The sequence below is a fragment of the Montipora capricornis genome, chromosome 1 (genome assembly GCF_036669925.1).
Source record: "Montipora capricornis isolate CH-2021 chromosome 1, ASM3666992v2, whole genome shotgun sequence".
NCBI classification, from domain to species: Eukaryota; Metazoa; Cnidaria; class Anthozoa; order Scleractinia; family Acroporidae; genus Montipora; species Montipora capricornis.
In genome coordinates this window covers 49785185-49803964 of record NC_090883.1, presented here as the reverse complement: position 1 = coordinate 49803964, position 18780 = coordinate 49785185, and the positions used below count along the sequence as shown (strand labels likewise).

Below are 18780 nucleotides of genomic sequence, written 5' to 3'. Positions count from 1 at the left end.
TCCCAATCCATTTCACATTTGAGAACATGCTCGATGGCTGAAGCTAATAGATAGAAAATGACTTTATTTTAAACATTTTAATTTCTATCTATAACATAAGAAGTTTTGATTAATATCTTTAGATTGCTGGAATTCTGCTTGTGATTCTGGGTCTGGGTTGAAGCTTCTAGCAATGGCTACAAACAGGGAAGTTGACCAGTGCAATACTGAATTCCCAGCCATTTGGTTAGGAAAAAAACAACCTTCAGGCTTCCTCGCCCATCACACACAATGTGATCAGTTTTCTCTTATCTTACCGCAATCATGCACCCCGTTGGTTTTGTGTGTAAAAGAAATACATTTTCTCCCTTTCGGATACACTGTATCAGTGTTGGCAAGTGCGCAGGAAAAGTGGAAAATTGCGGGCAACATGCCGCCCATCTTCATACCGCGAACAGACCACGAACGATGATAATTAAAATGTTCTGCGCCCGACAATGCGCCATTGTCTCCAAAATGTGGGAAGAAATCTGTATAAAAAGGAGATTCATTGTGGAAAGCTTTCATTCTCCCCAACAACTCGGAAAGAAAGCTAAAAGTTCAGAAACTAAGGCAGACCCTGACGCATGCAAGCAACGCCATGGACAAAGTTTGCTTCTGTTTTATTGTAAGTGCAAAGTATATATTCCTATTTTTTGGTTCAAACTGTTCCATCCAATAGATTCATCTAATTGGCTGAAACTTTTTGCTGCAAAGATTTTAGAACATTTGCCTGGCTTATTGTGAGCTTTTGCAAGTTGATACCATTCGTTAATTGTCTCAACGTAAGACAGCTCTCTGCAGAGAGCTTCCTGAGTTGAATTACATTAAATGGCGGTTTTTATACTAGAGACGTAGTGGGTCTGGGCAAATTTTAAGACGCGCGAGAGGCATTAGGGCCGTTTATACGAGAGAAAATAACCCGCAGCTTACTTTGGCCGCGGCGTACATAATACGCGAAAGGAACTATTTATACGAGTATAAACTCCCAGGATAGGATAAGCCGCGGCTTGAGAAAGCCGTAAACGTAGATTTTGTACCATTTATACGGGACGTTCGCGTCTTATGTAAGCCGCGGCCAGAGTAAGCCGCGGCTTCTTTTCTCTCGTATAAACGGTCGTATTTTACGTCTGGACGAACTAGATTGATTTAGAAGAAATTTCTACAGACTTGAAGTTCCCATAGAACATCCGAACAGGTAAATATACTGTAGGGCAGCTACAAACTCACTAAATGACCTTTTAATAAAGCTACCAAAGTTATAACTTGCTTTGTTTGAACAGATACAACAACAACAGCAATATTTATTAGCTCACACTTAGACTAATTACAAAGGATTGTTATATACATTACAAGTTAATTAAAGAAAATAATTAGGAAAGTAGTTTAGGTAATTGGAACCTAGAGCTTAAAGGAACCGTAAGGTTTTCGAGTTAACCTCTAGTTACTATTTACAGTTAATTTTGAACAAAAAAGGAGCAACAAAAGAAGAAAGAGACCAGTACCAGTTAATAATCCATATGCTTGATGATATTAATTTAAAAGTGTTTTTACACAATTCCTAAGAGTATTGTTTAAACAGTAGATATTGTTTTACTTCTTTGGCAAAGGAAAATGTACTGAGATCTTTCAAGTAACAAGGGATATCATGCCAGAGGTCAATCGCCTTATAGGAAAACATTTGTTTCCCAGTGTTGGTTCGAATACGTGGTTTGCAGAAATTTGCTTTGACGCATACCTTGTGTTGTACCTTGTGTTAAACGCGCAAGAGGGAAATATTAAGTTCTCTTTGTCCCCGTGATTTCGTCATGCACCGTTTACCACGCCTTTTGCTCCAACAATGAACAACGAGGGGTAATTTATCAACCGATTGGCACCAGCGGAAAGTCGATGAGAAGGAAACGCGTGCCTCTCGTGATTCCGCGCGTGCCAAATCTCATATCACCGCCTCTTCCTTTGTTTGTTTATTTCCTGCCAGCGTGCAAATACACATTTGAATTAAGCAATTTCACAGTAAGTACGGGGTCAGTATTGGAAAATTCAAAAAAACGCGGTTATCATTACATCTGATGATTTAAAGTGGTGACAACATTAGAATAGGTGGAATTTAATACTATATTTTTTATGCATGGACAGGTTTGCGCTGTTCTCTTTGGTACTGAAGTCGACATAGTATTTGGTCAAAAATTCTATGTACAGGCTCACGGACGAATCAATGTACCGCCAGGTTCTCTATTCAAACTTCATGATGACAAGTGTCATTCATCGAAAACGAGGATGTGGTGCACAGCTTCAGCAAGCGAATGGAGAGTAAATGACAAACTTGCTTGTAAGTAAATTTAATTTTTTTTTTTTTTGTTGAAGCATGGATGTCCAGATCTTATGCGCAGGAAATTTGGAACAACAGCGCTCCATCTTAAGAGCGTTAGCGAGAACTTCAAATCGGCTCGGAGGACGGCGCCTCTTCATGAGATGAAGAATCGTCTTAGATAAGATTCCCTCCGTATTTCAATACCTTTTCGCCACCATTGATCCGACCAAAAACAGACCGAATTCCAATGCGTTTTATTATGTCAGGAACCCATGACCCGGAGCCTACAACTCTACTGTGTTCGTGTAACGGCGTTTTCACAGACCGATTTATTTTTAGATTGAATTTCCCGCGAATGAGACTCCCACAGGAGCCCGATGACCAATTACAAGAAATTAAGCTGACGTCATAGGGTCACGGACCCGGAACTACCTTTGATTTTTGACCTAATTCGCGGGAAGGGCTAGTCTAAAAATAAACCTTCTTGTGAAAACGCCGTTTCACAGACGCTGTACGGAACATATAACTCAATCAGCAATTCGTTTACTTCTGCTGAATGTGCCACTTCTTTCAATATCTAATTTTTTTTTGTTTTAGTTGTCTTTATATATACAATTTTGTTTTTCTTTTAGCACTGACAATGAGGTACCATCATGGCGGCAGCATATGCTTCGAGATAAAACACAATCAAATTCAATTTTCGCTGAAAGTTTTGAACCACAGCGAAATTGTCTTTGAGGTACGTTCGATAAAGTTCTTTTTACGATATCCGGTTTGCAAAATGTCGGAAATAGAGGGAATTCCAAACTCTGAGCTTGATGTCCGGGAAAGCCCTCTTGACAGTTGAAACAAGAACTTTTTTTTCCTTTTGCCTTAACTTGTCCATTCGAGTTGCTTTGCTATTCTCCTTTCATAACTTTTTCAAACTTCCTTTTTCTAGATTAATTACCAAAATATAGATAACTTACAAATCTAACTACACGACAATAACTCAAACAACAACAACAGAAGGGGGTGAAGAATACTATAACAGAATAAACTATTAAACTATACTTAAAAAAAGGTTCGACTTTTTCTCATTTTTTAATACGATTATCCACTTTATTCCGCTTAATTGCTATAATCTTTTCGATATCTTATACCACTTTGATTTTTGCTTTTAAAACCCGTAATGCTGGCTGAGACCCATTTAATTTAAATCTATAAATATATACCTTTGCTGCTAGAATAAGGTGGTTTACCAAGATCAAGTCTTCTCCTGCGTTAAAAATACCAAATAGAACATCCACTACTGTCAGAGGTTCTAATTCTATTTTACACAACATGAGCCAATAACGGAAGGCCTCCCAAAAAGATCGTATTATTTCACGATTTAAAACTAAATGCTCGAGGGATTCCAGTTCATTTTTGCAAAACGTAGAGAATGGCGAATCGATTAATCCTATATATCTTGTTGAAGGAAATTAACTCGAATCGTTCAAACTTGCGTTAATTCAAGTCGCGCTAATTATGTTATGTTTTCGCGACGTTAATAAAGTGCAGCGTTAATTTCCGCGCTCTTAATTTCCATTACTTTAACCCAAATTTTGAAACCTTTCCAGACACTCATGCCACCCAAAAAAATATTAAAATAAGGAACACGATACTTAAAATGGGAGTGAGTATATTTCTTTCCAACCAACTTGGAGATCATGGAAAAAGACCCTGAAACCTCTTTCGAGCAGAGGGAGGAGTTTGCTCTGCACTTTTAAAAACATTGTAAAAAGATTTCGAAGTGACCGATGACAAATCGACGTCTTCATAATCAAATCTAAGACGAACCGTACTGTTTAAATCGGAACGCGTATATTGACCTCTTTCAGTTGCGTTACAAGTTTTCTCCACTGAATTGGTATCGCGTCTATAAGCGCGCGAAATTCAAAAACCCAAAAGGAAGGGTTTTTTTTTTCTCAAAAAATATTTAAAAAGCAATACATCATTTTTAAGCTAACAAAATTAGCTTTCCATGAACACATAACTTAATTACAGAAAACTAAAGCATTCTTTAAAAAAGAAAGTTGAAAGACAAAAAATTTTAAAAACTAACACTAAAATCAGTTTCCCGCACAGATTTGCCCATTTTAATGTCAATTACGAATTGTTGAGTGGAAAATAAAAATCTTCATTTTATTAGCTTTCTTGGACAAAAATTTGACCGAAAACTGACCACACCATGGTACTGATTTAATACGTCACAAAGTGTCTCCTTTGGGGAAAAAACTGCATGTATTCCCGTTTGGTTCGGATCCTATATAGATCAGGGGCGTATCTAGGGGGAGGGTGCAGGAGGTGCGCGCACCCCCTCCCCTACCCCCATCCTGGAAAAAATCCTGGATCCGCCCCTGGATCCACCCCGGTAGAGCTAACAAGCCTCCGGGTGTCTTCTGTTTTTGTTTGTATTTTGTTATATTATATCTTTTTTTTTTTTGTAGAGAGCTTGTTTAATAAACGTTTCATTTCATTGACTTATTTTCAGAAATTACAACCAGGAAAAGACTGCACGAGTGATTCAGCCATCTTATTCCACGTGTCAGATTATTACGCAGGAGGCGACGTATTTGTTAGGCTGAGGAGCCAAAGGCGTGGATTAAAACCAGCAAAACGAGCATATCTTGCTGCAACCGTAGACACCCAGCCAACCCCCTTGGTTTCCGGCAAGCTTCTTTTGGCTGAAAAACATGATTCTTATCAACGTAATAAGTTGAAGATTAGGCTGGTGTATTAATAGTTATTAATAGTAGTTGTTTTTTTCTTTCCATGTGAAAAAATGAGCTCGTCTGCATATATACCAACGTGTGGCTCACTCTTGACAAAAGACAATTTTTCTTTCTCTGTGACATCGGCTGACCTACAGAAAAAGCTTTAATATGACTTTAAGTGAGTTTTATTAATTATTTCTTCATTGTCTTCATAGTGGGAGCGAACTGAACTCGCCGCTTTTTAAACAGGCACTAAGCTGGAAATAGTGGAGAGCTCAAAGATAAACTTCCATAAAAACTTTTAAGGTGCTATACTGTGCTGTTAAATTTAGTAAATTATATATTTTGTTATTTATTGAAGCCAAACACTACCAGAAATAAAGAAGTATTAGTTGCCACAACTCTTGTCTAATGAAATGATTCGGTGTCAAAATTCATGGAAATTTAAGGTCATCACACAAGCTCACGCAACCAAGGCTAGGATTCCTCCCTCCTCGAGCGAGCTGGATGAGAAAGTTCCCCCCGCTCCCAGATCCAATCAGATTGCAGTATTTGTTGAATTTCGCCCGCTCACGCTCTGAGAAAAAAAATATATATACATGTTGTTTGCCAGCTGGGAGGTCTGTATAGGGAAAAGCTGTGACCGAGGTCTTGAAAATGCTGCCCGAGGTCGTAGACCGTGGTGACAGTTTTTCGCTATACGGACCGACTCTTAGCTGTTTCTCCCTTCCTCTCTGAAATCACTTTTTTTTAATTGTTGACTCGCACCGCACTTGATAGCGAATGCAGTATTAATTTGACTTACGAACTGAACGTTTCAAGAAGAATTATTTTTATTTGAATTCTATTTCCGATCAACTTGTCTAATGAAGAATAACGTCCGTATGTGTAAAAAAAACAATGGAAATTTAAGGTCATCATACAAAGCTCACGCAACTAAGGCTAGGATTACGCCCGCCGTGAACGGGCCGGATGAGAAAATTCCGCCCGCTCCTAGAACCAATCAGATTGCAGGATTTGTTGAATTGCGCCCGCTCACGCACTGAGAAATAATAATAATAAAAGTTATTCTAATTTTAAGATTGCGTGGTTTTTCATATCAACGTAAATAGATTTTCCTTTCTACTAATCTATGCTCATTCGTTTAACATTTCTCTTATGTTTTAATCTTTCAGAATTTTTCTGATCTTTTTTTGTGATCACTGTTTCTACGTTGCCTTTTTATCATCATTGTTGTAATTTTTGTTTCTGAAGGGCAACTAGAGATAATACTTTTATGGTAATAGGTGTCACCCTCTTTAAGTAAAGGTTATAGCGGAAAGGCGCGCGCGCGCGGAGCACCATAGTCAATGGTAACCCATCGACGCGAGAAATTTTGGTTTTATAGCCATTACATCATCGACCGTCCGTACGTACTACATTCACCCCTCCATGTATGCCAATGTGACCAGTATCATGCTAGTTTACAGCATACATCTTTGATATTGGACATCCATGTTTTGATCAATTGACACCTGTCAAAACAAGGTATCCGTGGACCAGTATCACGTGACCATATCGCGGGCTCAAGCTTAGAGCTCACCGAGGAACACAGCGGTCAAACGTCTGCGCATGCCCAAATGGATATTTTTTGCCAGCCGCGCGCCAATTTCCCGCGCAAAATTTTAATGGAAAACATTGGAAACAACCGGTGTAACGCAAAATCTACGAAACAAAATTGAAACGTTCATAGAAATCTGTAAAAAGAAAAAAGAAAAGGTAAAAGGAAAACTTAAGACCTTCCAGACACAAAGTTTATTAAATTACCGGTATTCTGTTGATTTACCATTTCGTTTTGCGCTTTACCAAAAAACTTATACGTCTTCAAAAACGGCGTCATGCTGCGGGCATAGTAATGAAATCCATCGAAACAATAAACCATGTTCGTGTTCTTCATACCTTATCCCTGAACGGTTTTACCAGGTCTTCGAAAAGGTTGGGAAAAAAATTACGAGATTACAGACCCTGGGACAAACTGGTGTTGTAAATGCAAACTTCAGGCCGACAAAAGCATAATGGATCACGGTAAATACATTCCATGGAAAAGAAAGGACTCCAACAAACAGAAGGTAGAATACTTTTTAACTCTGACATTTCACGAATTATTTCTGTTAGCCCGTTGTACAAATTAAAACATAAACAAATATATGAATAACTTGGAAAATGTCACTTTTTGGATGCGGGGCGCCTACGAAAAGACGAACAGTTTCATGAAAATACTGACCAACAAAGAGGCAAGTCTAGTTGTGTATATATCATGCAATGAATTTTTCTATAGAAGAAAGCGAAGAAAATGATTTTATTATTAAAGCAGCAACCGAAACATCAAAACTCGGACAATTCGAAATCTTTTATTTTCACTTACCCTACAGGCAGTAAGAATAAATAACCAGGGAACTCCGCTTTTAGGCTTCGCTAAATCTACATATTATAATTCTTGGCTGTTATCAGCCAGATCTTCTTGTCTTCCTCATGCTTTACTGAAAGTCCGATCCCAACAAAATGTCTCATCATTTATTTCATTTTGTTTATTGTCACACAAGTAAGGATAAATTACCACAGAAGAGCCAAAGCCATGGGCTTAAATGGCCTAATGGTCAGCAAAGAAAGAAAAAATAAATTACTTGAGTTATGAGAATTAAGAAAGGCAACTACACATACACTCAAATTGAAGAAAAGAGAAGTTGCAGAAATTCTAAGTGATCACTGTCCTAGTCAAAGGTCAAGTTTCAGAGACTTAAATAATGAGACATGAGATTCTTTTAAATTATTAATTGTAAGAGAGTTTGGAACAGTAACAGGAATGTCATTCCAAATATTAGGTCCTTGATAACAGATAGCAAATTGGTATCTTAGAAAGAATTTATGTAAGTTAAACGCAGTTTAAAGCGAATTTATGTAAGTTGAAGAGAGTTTCAAACAGTAATAGGAATGTCATTCCAAATATTAGGCGCTTGGTAACAGATAGCAAATTGATATCTTAGAAAGGATTATATAAGTTAAAGCAGAAACCCATAAGGGTTGAAACGTGTAACGGCCCCTTGTGTGCTGGGAAACAAGCTTCTGAATATTCAATTTGCTAAGTACCATATTTGGAACAACAAGAGCAAGGGGTTTTCCAAATATGGTACTTAGCATTGAAACATTCAATTAATCAGTTCGCACTGAATATTCGGAAGCTGTGAACGCGCGTTACACGTTTCAACCCTTATGGGTTTCTGGTTAAAGCGAGTTTCATAATCATGGTAATCAAAGTTAAAGTCATGTAAAGTGGAGAAGAGGAGACAGAAGAGGAGGTAACAGGTTATTGAAATGTGAAAAAACAAAGCAAACACTTTAAACTTGTAAAAAGAATGTGGGGGAAGAACGTGTAGTTTAGAGAAGAGGGGCTTAGACTGAGTGCGAAGAGGTGAGAAAGTAATAAAACGAATATCTTTCTTTTGTAATCTATGAGAGGAATAGGTAGAGCACCAGATCAAAATGCAGTAGCTATATATATGGTAAGAAAAGAGAATTGTATAAGGCTTTTAGGGTATGTGAGGGCAACACATGTCTTGAACACCCTTAACCTTAGAAACTTTACCACGTATGGCAGTGATATGTGGTTTTCAAGGTAACTTTTCATGAATATTGATTCCTAGAAATTTGTCTTCCTGAACACGAGATATAGAGATATTGACAAAACGGATATTAATATTAACGAAACCAAGAAGAAACTAGAGAGAGCTTCCAATCCGATGGAATTGTGTCTAGTGATAGGCTTTTGTTGAAAATGGAACATAAGGATGAACAGAAAATATAAGCACAACATTTTAACAGCTTCGCAGGTATCTTGTCTGGGCCCGTAGCTTTATCAGTTGCCGTCAAGAGATAGTAGAACATCGTTGACAACAGTCACGGAGAGTTGTGCCTCATTTATGATATATGTTGAAGAGCTTGAGATAGCTTGATTGTAGGACAGTAGGAGACTATCGTAGTCAGTGGGTTAAATGCCGATTTGAAGGTGGAGTAAAAGTATTTGTTAAGTAAATCAGCAACATCAAAAGGGTAGTCCGCAGATCTCCCAATAGATCCATTTTCATATAGATCCAAACCATTTTACTGGTTGCAGTAGCCTATAGGTGGTTTGAAGCCAATCTCTAGAGACACAGATAACAATGCTGCAATGTACAATTCCTGGTGGACGAACAAAAGGAGCGAATGAGAGATCTTTTGTTTTCGTCCACCAACGTGGCGGCGATAACGTCACGTGAAAACAACCCATTTTGAGGTAGTTTTGAAGACAGACCAAAATTATTTGGTATTTTTCTTGAGAAGGTTTGGTAGTGTTCGAAAGAATTCTTTGCGTTTTAAAGTTATAGAGCCATGACTATCGGCGCAGAAGTCGAGTCAGCGCAGATGTTTTGATCAGTAATCCAAAGGCGCAGAATTTTGAGCGCTAGTTCTGAACAGCCACATAGTAAATGTATGAAGGGGGTAGTTTCTAAAGAAACTACGGTGCTGCGTCGGTGGGGAAGTAGTATACAAAAATTTGGTTTTATCAATGGAGTTGATAATGTAAATTGACCACCGTACAGAGATTCTATATATAAAAGCTGACGTTTTGAGCGTTAGCCTTTCGTCAGAGCGAATCCTCTGACGAAGGGCTAACGAAATGTCAGCTTTTAGAATCTCTGTAGGGTGGTCAATTTACATTATCAACTCCGTTGACAAAACCAAATTTTTGTACAATGTGCCACCTTTTCCTGGTCCTGACAGCAGATACGGTACCATGTTTGTTTTACTTGGTCATGCAGCTATTTTAGATCTGTAAACCTTAGGTACTGTTTAATAAACGAGAAGTTGTGAAGTCCACGGTAAATGGTGCAAAATGTGAGAGGAAAATATTAGCATACAAGAAAAACAAGCCGCTATATAAAGAATTCTGATGAGGAGTGTTTTATCTGATTTAAAGCTCATGCACGTGACGTTTTATCGGTGTTTTGATATGATAAGCTGTTAGGCTAATAAATTATTAATATGTTTTTAACTCTCTAATAATTGTTGTCTAGTGGATGTGTATTTTGACAGCACAATTCTGGTACGTTTTTCATTGCCTGAATTTCTGGGTCGTTCCAATGCTGGCTCATGAGCTTCCCCACCAATGGCTGTTTCCTGTACTTCATATTTACGTTTCCTCATAATTCTTTTATGTTTAGTTCTACGTTATTTACTTTCACTACTTGGTCTTCATCTGACATGATCGGTGCATTCTCATCAAAGCTGCATTCCAAACCGAGATCGTTTCCGTACTTTAAGCGCTTTAAATGTTGATTTATAATTTATTTATTTCTCTTGATTTTGCAGTTTTCAATATCATGGCAATCTTTATCTCGGTGCTCTTACAGAGTGTCTTCATTCTTGATACCAGAGCCCTGACCCACGGCTCTGGAAAACTCGAACATGCGCCGCAGGGTTCTTCTGGTCAGAAATTGGCTATTTGAACCTTACGACGCCTGCTTACTCCTCGTGCTAACATGAATGCACCAATTAGAGACGATTTTTTATTGTTCTTCACTTTGTTACAAGGTTCCCAAGAGCTCTTCTCTTCCTAAGTCAAGAGAAGAGCTCTGGGCTCGAGATGGAAAGTGTCCGTATCTGAATCATTCCTTTAGCACTTTTGTCAGGTGGGAGAAGCAAGAACTGCGTCGACTTACACTTGTGCTTTCCTTTACCAGATCCTTGATAACATCGACACACCATTCTTTTGTCTACGTGTAGTGTTGTAAGCTGGGACCTGTGTGCGTATTGGTGGCTCAGGCTTTACGCGGTATTGACAGCGGGAGAATTTAAGCTTGCCCGTAGCCGGTTCTCGTACTCCATAGTATCTACTTCGATAACTCTTTGCTCTCAGTGTTGCCATGATACTACGGTGTTTTCCAAAGAACTTGTAGGTGTCACCATTGCCTATACCTGGGAAGTAACGGTAGCCCTTTTGGTCACCCCGTTCCTGTTATTTTAAGGCCTTAGGGCGCTCCTTTTTATGTTTATGGTAGTGGACTCATCTATACCCCATTCCAATCCGATATCTTCGAACATAGCTCTTAAAACTTACTTGTCACAATGACTGCCGCCTTTTAAGATGGATGGTAATTTTTGGAGTCCCGGCACTGCACAGATACCACTACAGATACCTCTCCCCACATCCTCTCGTGGCATGAACAAGATAAGTATAGCGATCAAAAAATAGCGACAAAAGATCTATTAGTACAGGAAGTCAAAAAACTACATCTGATCGAACGGAAATTATAAATACCTGTGGATTTCCACCCAGTCAAAAAATTGCCTTTTAATTGAAGCTGAAACTTGTCCGTGAAAGATATGTTCCTAGAGGCTCGCTTCCTTATTATTGCGAACTCTCACAGTTCCTGTTTTTGACTGTGATTTCTTGAAGACCTCCTGCCTCGACTGACCTCCCCCTGGGTCTCCGCGAATGACATCAAACTAGACATTGAGGCCCATCGACACGCCTTCGTCCCTCTTCATCGACGTCGACAATATCGTAGCTTCACGTATTTCTAATCACTCCGTATTTTGTCAGTCTTCCATGAAGAGCCCTTATGACGATTACCTTACCATGACATTTTGACAGGAATTGAACACTTTCCGAGTACTGGGAACCTTTAATTAATAAAATAAGCATTGGTAAAAGCGTCCATATCCTCGTTCGCCATCCTTGATCTCGCACCAAAACTCCACCGGCGTCATGGCTTTAAATACCATCAATCGCAATTGCCTTTGACAGAAAAGAGATTTGATGTGAACAGGAGAATGTATAGGCGTTTGTCATGGAAAGCAAAAATTTCATCATACATCAAAAAAGTTTTGTCATGGAGAGAAAAAAGTGCTGTTATGGATAAAGAGTTTTATTACGAATAGAATAAAAGTACTATCATGGATAGGAAAAAGTCTGACACTGCTGATGTTGTCATGGTATGCCTGTGGCAACCAGTCACGTGATCGAGTCAAGTGCTTTTGTTTCGAGCGACCTTTAAAACTCCTGTTTGTTATTGTTGTTCTTTGTGTTTATTTCACTTTGTGAAGACCCTACCGTTACCATGCAACATCCAAACTGGGTCGTTTTCCTCAGAGATGATCGTGGAGGGATCTGCAAGTATGGTCTTGAAGAGAGACACTTTCTTTTCCAAAACTTCCACAGTCTTCCTCCGCTGATTACCATGATTTTCATTCTTTACATCAAGCAGGCGCACATCGATCAACTGGAACTCCGATCGTTCCAGACCTTCAAGAGTGCGCAGAAGTCACAGAGAATATGTTCACAAGAGTGCAATTGAGGTGACAAGAAACACCTAGTGTCTGTAGGCATGACGTGATGAACATTGTGCCGACAAGACCTGGCGGCATGTTTATGGACGATCATATTAATCGAATTAGTGACGTCTATGTCCCTTCACAAATGGACAGAAAAATACTTAACATTCGGCCTAGCTAATTCGACTCCATTTAAAATCATGCAAGCTTTATTTCGCTTCGGACATACAAGTAGGAAGGATTCCTTCACCTTTGACCAGGATTTCAGTTTGCATTACCGTCTAATTCACTCATTACACTATATGCTAACAAAATGCATGGTTTTGTTGACTCGATGAACTTTGAATACATCTAACAATTTGCTACAAAGGAAATCAAATCCTGAACGTTAAGTCGCGTAAAAATCCGCCTCATGTCACATTTTTTTCAAATATGCAACACTTGGAGAAACCATACGGTACATGTTGCTAATAATCGATATTGATTGAGCCACTCAGAATGTTAGAAACGTACTCTGGAAAGGAAAGCAAAGGAAAGGAACTTTATTTAAGTGTCTAGTAGATTAAGCGCTGGAGCACTAATTGGGGACACCGTAAAGTGAAATTAACAATTAACACAACAAGTCAAACCCGGAGTACCCGGAGAAAACCTCTCGGTGCAGAGTAGAGAACCAACAAACTCAACCCACATAAGACGCCAAGTCGAGGAATCAAACCTGGGCCACATTGGTGGGAGGCGAGGGCTCTCACCACTGTGCCATCCCTGCACCTGAGATTGAAAATTGAATAATAACTCAGTTATAAGAACTAGCGAAAATAAATCATGTGCTTTTGGAAATTATAAACTGAAAATAGAAATAATTCCCATCACAAGTGCACGACTATCGTTGCACTTGGAATGAGATTATAACTTGGGTAAAAGAAAAAACTTTCAAGGGCACCCAATAAACAAATTAAGCCAAAAGCCTTTGAGAGACGTTTCTAGGTTCCTTGTAATGTATAAAGACTTTCTAAACAGATGTTTTTTATCACCTAGAAGAATTTGATTCGTTCGGATATCTTAGCTGAGAATTGAAGTGTCCGAACATTTTAGGGATGAAATCTTCATTTCAGAAATTGCTAGCTGAACGTTGCCTTCTAAGAACTTCCCAGCGAACCATTTGCTCATCCGAAATTGCAGGTGACCTTTTCAAGTGTCAAAATTGCAAAAAGATCCCTTCCGAAAACTTAAGGGACTACTTTTCCCATGGTTGCGAGTCTTTTAGGTGATTTTTAGTAAAGAAATCTATAGCTGTTTGGCAACGTAGAACCGAAATTCTTAGAACAGCTTGACTCTCCCGAACACTGACATATTTCGTCGAAGATTATCCTTGGGTGCCCCTGAACTTATATAAGCGGCGACTATCTTGGAAACATTTCTGTTGTAGTACCCAACAATGTTGCATTTGTGTTCTCTTCCCGGATCAAGACACCAACGCGGTAATATCCCTCTGCTTGGTTACTTCAACAGAGATTCCACTCCGACCACCACGCCATCATTTGCACTAAGAAAGATACCACAACGAATGATCAAAGGAACTTGTGTCTCGGGTGATCGCACAAACTTGAACTTCATCAGGATTTTGACCAATGCTATCTTTATCTCCAGAAGAGCTAATCTCATTCCAAGACAATATCTGGGACCATCTCCGAAAGGAAGGTGTTGGAAGGGGTGGCGGGTATTACTTGCGGGGCCTCGGAATCTCTCGGGGTCAAACTTCTCCGGTTCCACCCAGGCATCCGGATCATGATGAACAGCATATATAGGAATTATAACCTCTGTTCCCGCAGGAATGTGAATGCCATTATAATCGTAATCTTCAGCACACTCTCGGTTGACAAAAGGGACTGGTGTATTCAAGCGCTGAGCTTCTTTTATGACGCAGTCTAGGTACTCGATAGCTGAAACTATTTCGTAAAGGTTCTTCTTATTTTCGTTGACATCCATGGCTCGTCTTACTTCTTCCCTCAGTTTGTCCTGAATATCTGGATTTACTGCTAAGTGATAGAGTATGAAACTCAGCGTGTTGCTTGACGTTTCGTAGCCAGTAAGTAAGAAAAAAATCATCTGGCCTACAATTTCCTCATCCGTTAGTTTTCCGAGTCCTTCAGCAGCGGCCGCCATCATGAGTTGCAGCAGATCTTTCCTTTCTGTGAATCCCTGTTGACGACGGCTTTTAACGATGTCTTCTGCAATGCCTTGTATATAGTTTTGCTTTGGGCCTCTTATCTTGCCTAGCAGCCTAAAGATAATCCTGCCGAACGGAAGACGGGCAATCAGTCGAATGGCGTACGAAATTCGAACAATTCTGTTTGCCTGGCGTAGCAGTTCAAGATTTTCTCCCTTTTGAATGTTAGCGTCTACGCCAAAAATTGTGGTTAGAATTACTTCCAATGTCATCTTCCTGAACCAGTCCTGCATGTCTACACTTCGATCTAAAAGAGAGGCGAGGAAGTCGAAATATGAATAGATTTTACCAACGCGGGTCATTTGGTTATTTGGTAATGCTGGTTACAAATTGGCAGCCAGTAAGGCTGATGTGGACCTGCAAATCACTAAAATAACGAACTCGAATTATATATCCTATACTACTAAAAATACAAAATTGATCTAAAAGAGAAATCTATCTTAAAAGATATAAAGTTATTCCGGAATAGGGTTAATCGAACGCACCCTCAATATATCGAAAGTGGGCTATTAACACAACAACCGGAGCCCATTACCCGGAGCTTCCATCTGTATTGTACGCTTAGTCAACCCTGTCCGGTATATTTCTATTTTCAAAACTACTTTATTTTGACGTATGTGACGAATGTGACTGGTTCACAAACGTCACATACGAATGTGACGTAATAAATGGCTGACCATAGGTCTCTTATGATTGGCTATTGTGAAAACCCCCCACTAAACCCCCCCCCCCTCCCCCCCCTGCGAGGTGCTTCTAAAAATAGAAAGATACGGGAAAGGGTTGATTCAAAGGGTTAATATATGGAAGATGGTGGTTCCGTTTAATTGGCTCCTGCACAACAAATATGCATAATAGTGCTCCTCTCATCCGTCGGAATAGGCCTCACGGTGTGTCATCGGCAGAAATTTCACCCTTTCCCTAAGAGCTTCTTTCTGGTCTTTCTCGATGAAATTATGTGGTGTCTCAGACTTCAAGGATCCGATGCAAAGCAAACCGGCCACGACGGTTTCATTTGCGTGACCAATACGTAAGCAAAATTTCTGTTGAATTTTGCACTTGGTATTTTTTAATTTAATATCCAGACTATTTATATTTTATGGTTCTGGTTTTGCATAAAATGAAATTTTAATTGACTCACCAGCGTCTGAGATATCATCAAGTTTCTCCAAAAGCGTGTCACACGATCGCTCTATCAGCGGCATCATCATTTTCATTTTTCCCGAGCTGAAAAGCGGCGTCAGCGTGTTACGGATCCGCTTCCAGTCGTCTCCACGTGCTGCCAAGACGCTCTTAGAAAACGCAGTATTGGTGGGTGGTCCATCTAGGACACGATTTCGAAAGTATGGAAAATCCTTGACCATTATCTGCTTCAACAGCTCTGGGTCTCCCACGACTAAAGACGGCTTACCACCCAGACAGATGGTGAATACTTTGCCATACTTTTTGAAAAAATCAAGGTGTAGATGATGCAATCCATCATATTTCCATGTCTCCAAAACATTTCCAAAGAACGGAACGGGCTTTGGACCACCGACGTTAAATTTGTTGAGGTCAGCAAAGCCACGCGTTCCGCGCCAGTAGATAAACAACACAGCAAGAATAAGGAGCGACACAGTGACACCAGACTGAGTTAGAAATGCCAGGGATAGCATCTCCTGCTGCAATTCCAGCATCGTTGGTTAAGCAATGGTCCCGAACCTGAGATGAGAAGGTGAACGTGAGGTATCCAAATAGTCAACTTTAAGTTTACAAAAGGAAAAAAAAAAGTAATTACTCAGAGAACTTAAGAAGTAAACTGGACGTTAAAAAGTATTTTTATGGTTGTCAGTGTTCGCACATATCAAGAAAGCAACCGTGACTGTTGCTGAATCTAAACCGGCTGAGACGTCATACGTAGTATAAGGGACCTTACGCAAAGACGTCGTTGTCAAGAATGAAAACGGCAAAAGAATGGGTTCTAAACCTCCTCATTTTAGGTTATTCCTTTGATGTGAAATGCCCCGACTTTCTCGATTCCTCGGAGGGCGTAAATAAACGAAAGTATTTTTGCAGTTTTCCCGCCGAACATCTCTACTAGCTTTGCCAATACAATGCACCGATCAAGTCGAAACTTCAACATCCTCCTCTGTCCCCTGCCCAAATCCCGGGCATTTCTCTGTACACTACTATCCCAATTTCATGATGCATACGTTACTTCAAAACAATACAAGTTATGTACTCTTCGGACCGTATCACGCTTTAGTGAACTGAGGATATTCATTGTTTTAATAATAAAGGTCTTTATTAAAACACTCGAAACAACAAACGAGTTTAGTTGAAATGATATAAATTAAGTCATACAGACAACTTATTAACTAACTAACTAACTAACTAACTAACTAACTAACTAACTAACTAGAGAACAAGCATCCATTTACAAAAGTTCTCTTGAGACGCTCAGTTCTGACAAACGGGATGACATAGTTGTGACGCCTCTTAAAGTGGTACTATGATCAAAAAATCATTTCCTTTTTTTCTTCTGATTTTGAAAGCGTGTTCGCTTAACACCTAACTGGCAAAATTTTGAGCTTTGAGTTTTATCCAAAGGCCGTTTACTTTGAGTGTAAGTTTTGGATTTCATGGTCCGCCGTTACTCACGTTCAAAACTGGCCGATTGGACCTCAGAGGGTTGGACCTAGAGAAAATGACGTCATTTACTCACTAGCTTAAAATTTCAGCGTGTAAACGCAATTTATTATGTATGCAAAACACGGGTTGAAAAGTCTGAAAGCCCGAAACTCCCGTGCTGCATGTTAATTAGGCCGCGTACACACGCATTGCATTCTTAAACTAGTGAGTGTTTGACGTCATTTTCTCCTCGACCCAGCTCTCTCAAGATTTTGAAGTTAGTAATGGCGGACCAATAAATAAGAAAATTCCAGCTACAATAAACAGGTATCTTTTTAAAATCAGAACTTAAAACTTGGGTGAGTTAGTGTTTTAGTTAACATAGTTTTGAAATCCAAAGGAAAAACAATTTTTTTTTTTGGTCGTAGTACCACTTTAAGTAACGTAACGATGGTTTGTTCTGGTGGCAGGAGGTCATCTGAGGTTGTGGTTGAATCTTGCCCCATAATTTCTTGTCTTTTAGGACAAATAAAAAAAGAGCTTATTACAGTAACCAAGCTTAAAAGCTCTTTTGAACAGCCTGTCAATACGACTTAGCCTAAGTACTTATAATAATACGCGCAGCCCTATACTTCCATAGCATATGTAAATATATGTAAAGTGTGACTAATGAAAGGAAGATGAAGATGATCCAACGGTAATCCATAGAATTAACAAACACGTAAGATTTACAGACGCCTATATCGCAGTTACACGGATCGTACTGAAATGTTACACCCAGCAACTTCAGACTGGGTTTCCGTTCTTTTAAAGTCAGAGGAACTGGTAAAGCCTTAGTGGGTTTGCATTTAAGAACCATCTCTCAAGTTTTCTTGAAGTTTAGTTGCATGCGATTAACAGTTGTCCATTCAACAATAGATTGAACCTCACTAGCTGCTGAATTACTATTCCTAACGCCCGATTTTACAGGAATACTTAAATATAAACCATCAGCAAATTTTACAAGCAAATTTTGATTTGGTGCGATTACCTTGATATCATTGACCATGATAGAAAATAATATAGGACCTAATACAGTCCCCTGGGGGACAACTCTATTAATGTTTAAATAATCCGTAACAATGCTATCAACAAGTCTTTGTTTTCTGCCTTGTAAAAAAAACTAATAATCCAGTTGATCACATACGGATTAGGTGTCTTTAACTTAGAACAAAGAATATCATGAGGTACCGAATCAAAAGCTTTGCTAAAGTTGAAGGAAAAAATTCTAACATAGTCAAAACCTGAATCAAGCCACTTCATCAGCCAAGCATGCTGATACTTCTGATTAAAGCCATAGTCGTATTGTGGCCTTTGCGGTACGCGAACTGGTCAATACTGCGATAATTCTTGTTTGTAGGCAAGGCGTTCAAAAACCCTCATTAGTACGTTAGTCCACGAAATGGGCCGCAACTGTGTGCAATTTTTAAAGTTGGACTCTTCAGGCAAGGGAGTTAAGACAGGGAGCTTCCACAGATCAGCTACAGAGT

General features: G+C 39.3%; 2 protein-coding genes across 2 annotated transcripts in view; one reads left to right on the top strand and one right to left on the bottom strand.

Annotated features, from left to right (window-relative positions):
• Positions 1-566: 566 nt before the first annotated feature.
• On the top strand, positions 567-5453 carry LOC138053966 (uncharacterized). The gene is made up of 4 exons (XM_068900490.1): positions 567-646; positions 2155-2347; positions 2962-3068; positions 4845-5453. The coding sequence occupies exons 1-4, from the start codon at positions 620-622 to the stop codon at positions 5091-5093; spliced, it is 576 nt and encodes a 191-aa protein (XP_068756591.1). The 5' UTR covers positions 567-619; the 3' UTR covers positions 5094-5453.
• A 6723-nt stretch (positions 5454-12176) lies between these two features.
• LOC138016049 (cytochrome P450 3A24-like) overlaps positions 12177-18780 on the bottom strand; it is a 10876-nt gene continuing 4272 nt past the window's right edge. The window contains exons 2-5 of the mRNA XM_068863212.1: positions 15783-16342; positions 13919-14891; positions 13133-13185; positions 12177-12388 (exon numbers count right to left, since the gene is read on the bottom strand). Of these exons, the coding sequence (XP_068719313.1) occupies positions 12177-12388; positions 13133-13185; positions 13919-14891; positions 15783-16317 (1773 nt within the window). The 5' untranslated portion in view covers positions 16318-16342. The remainder of the gene's footprint in view (positions 12389-13132; positions 13186-13918; positions 14892-15782; positions 16343-18780) is intronic.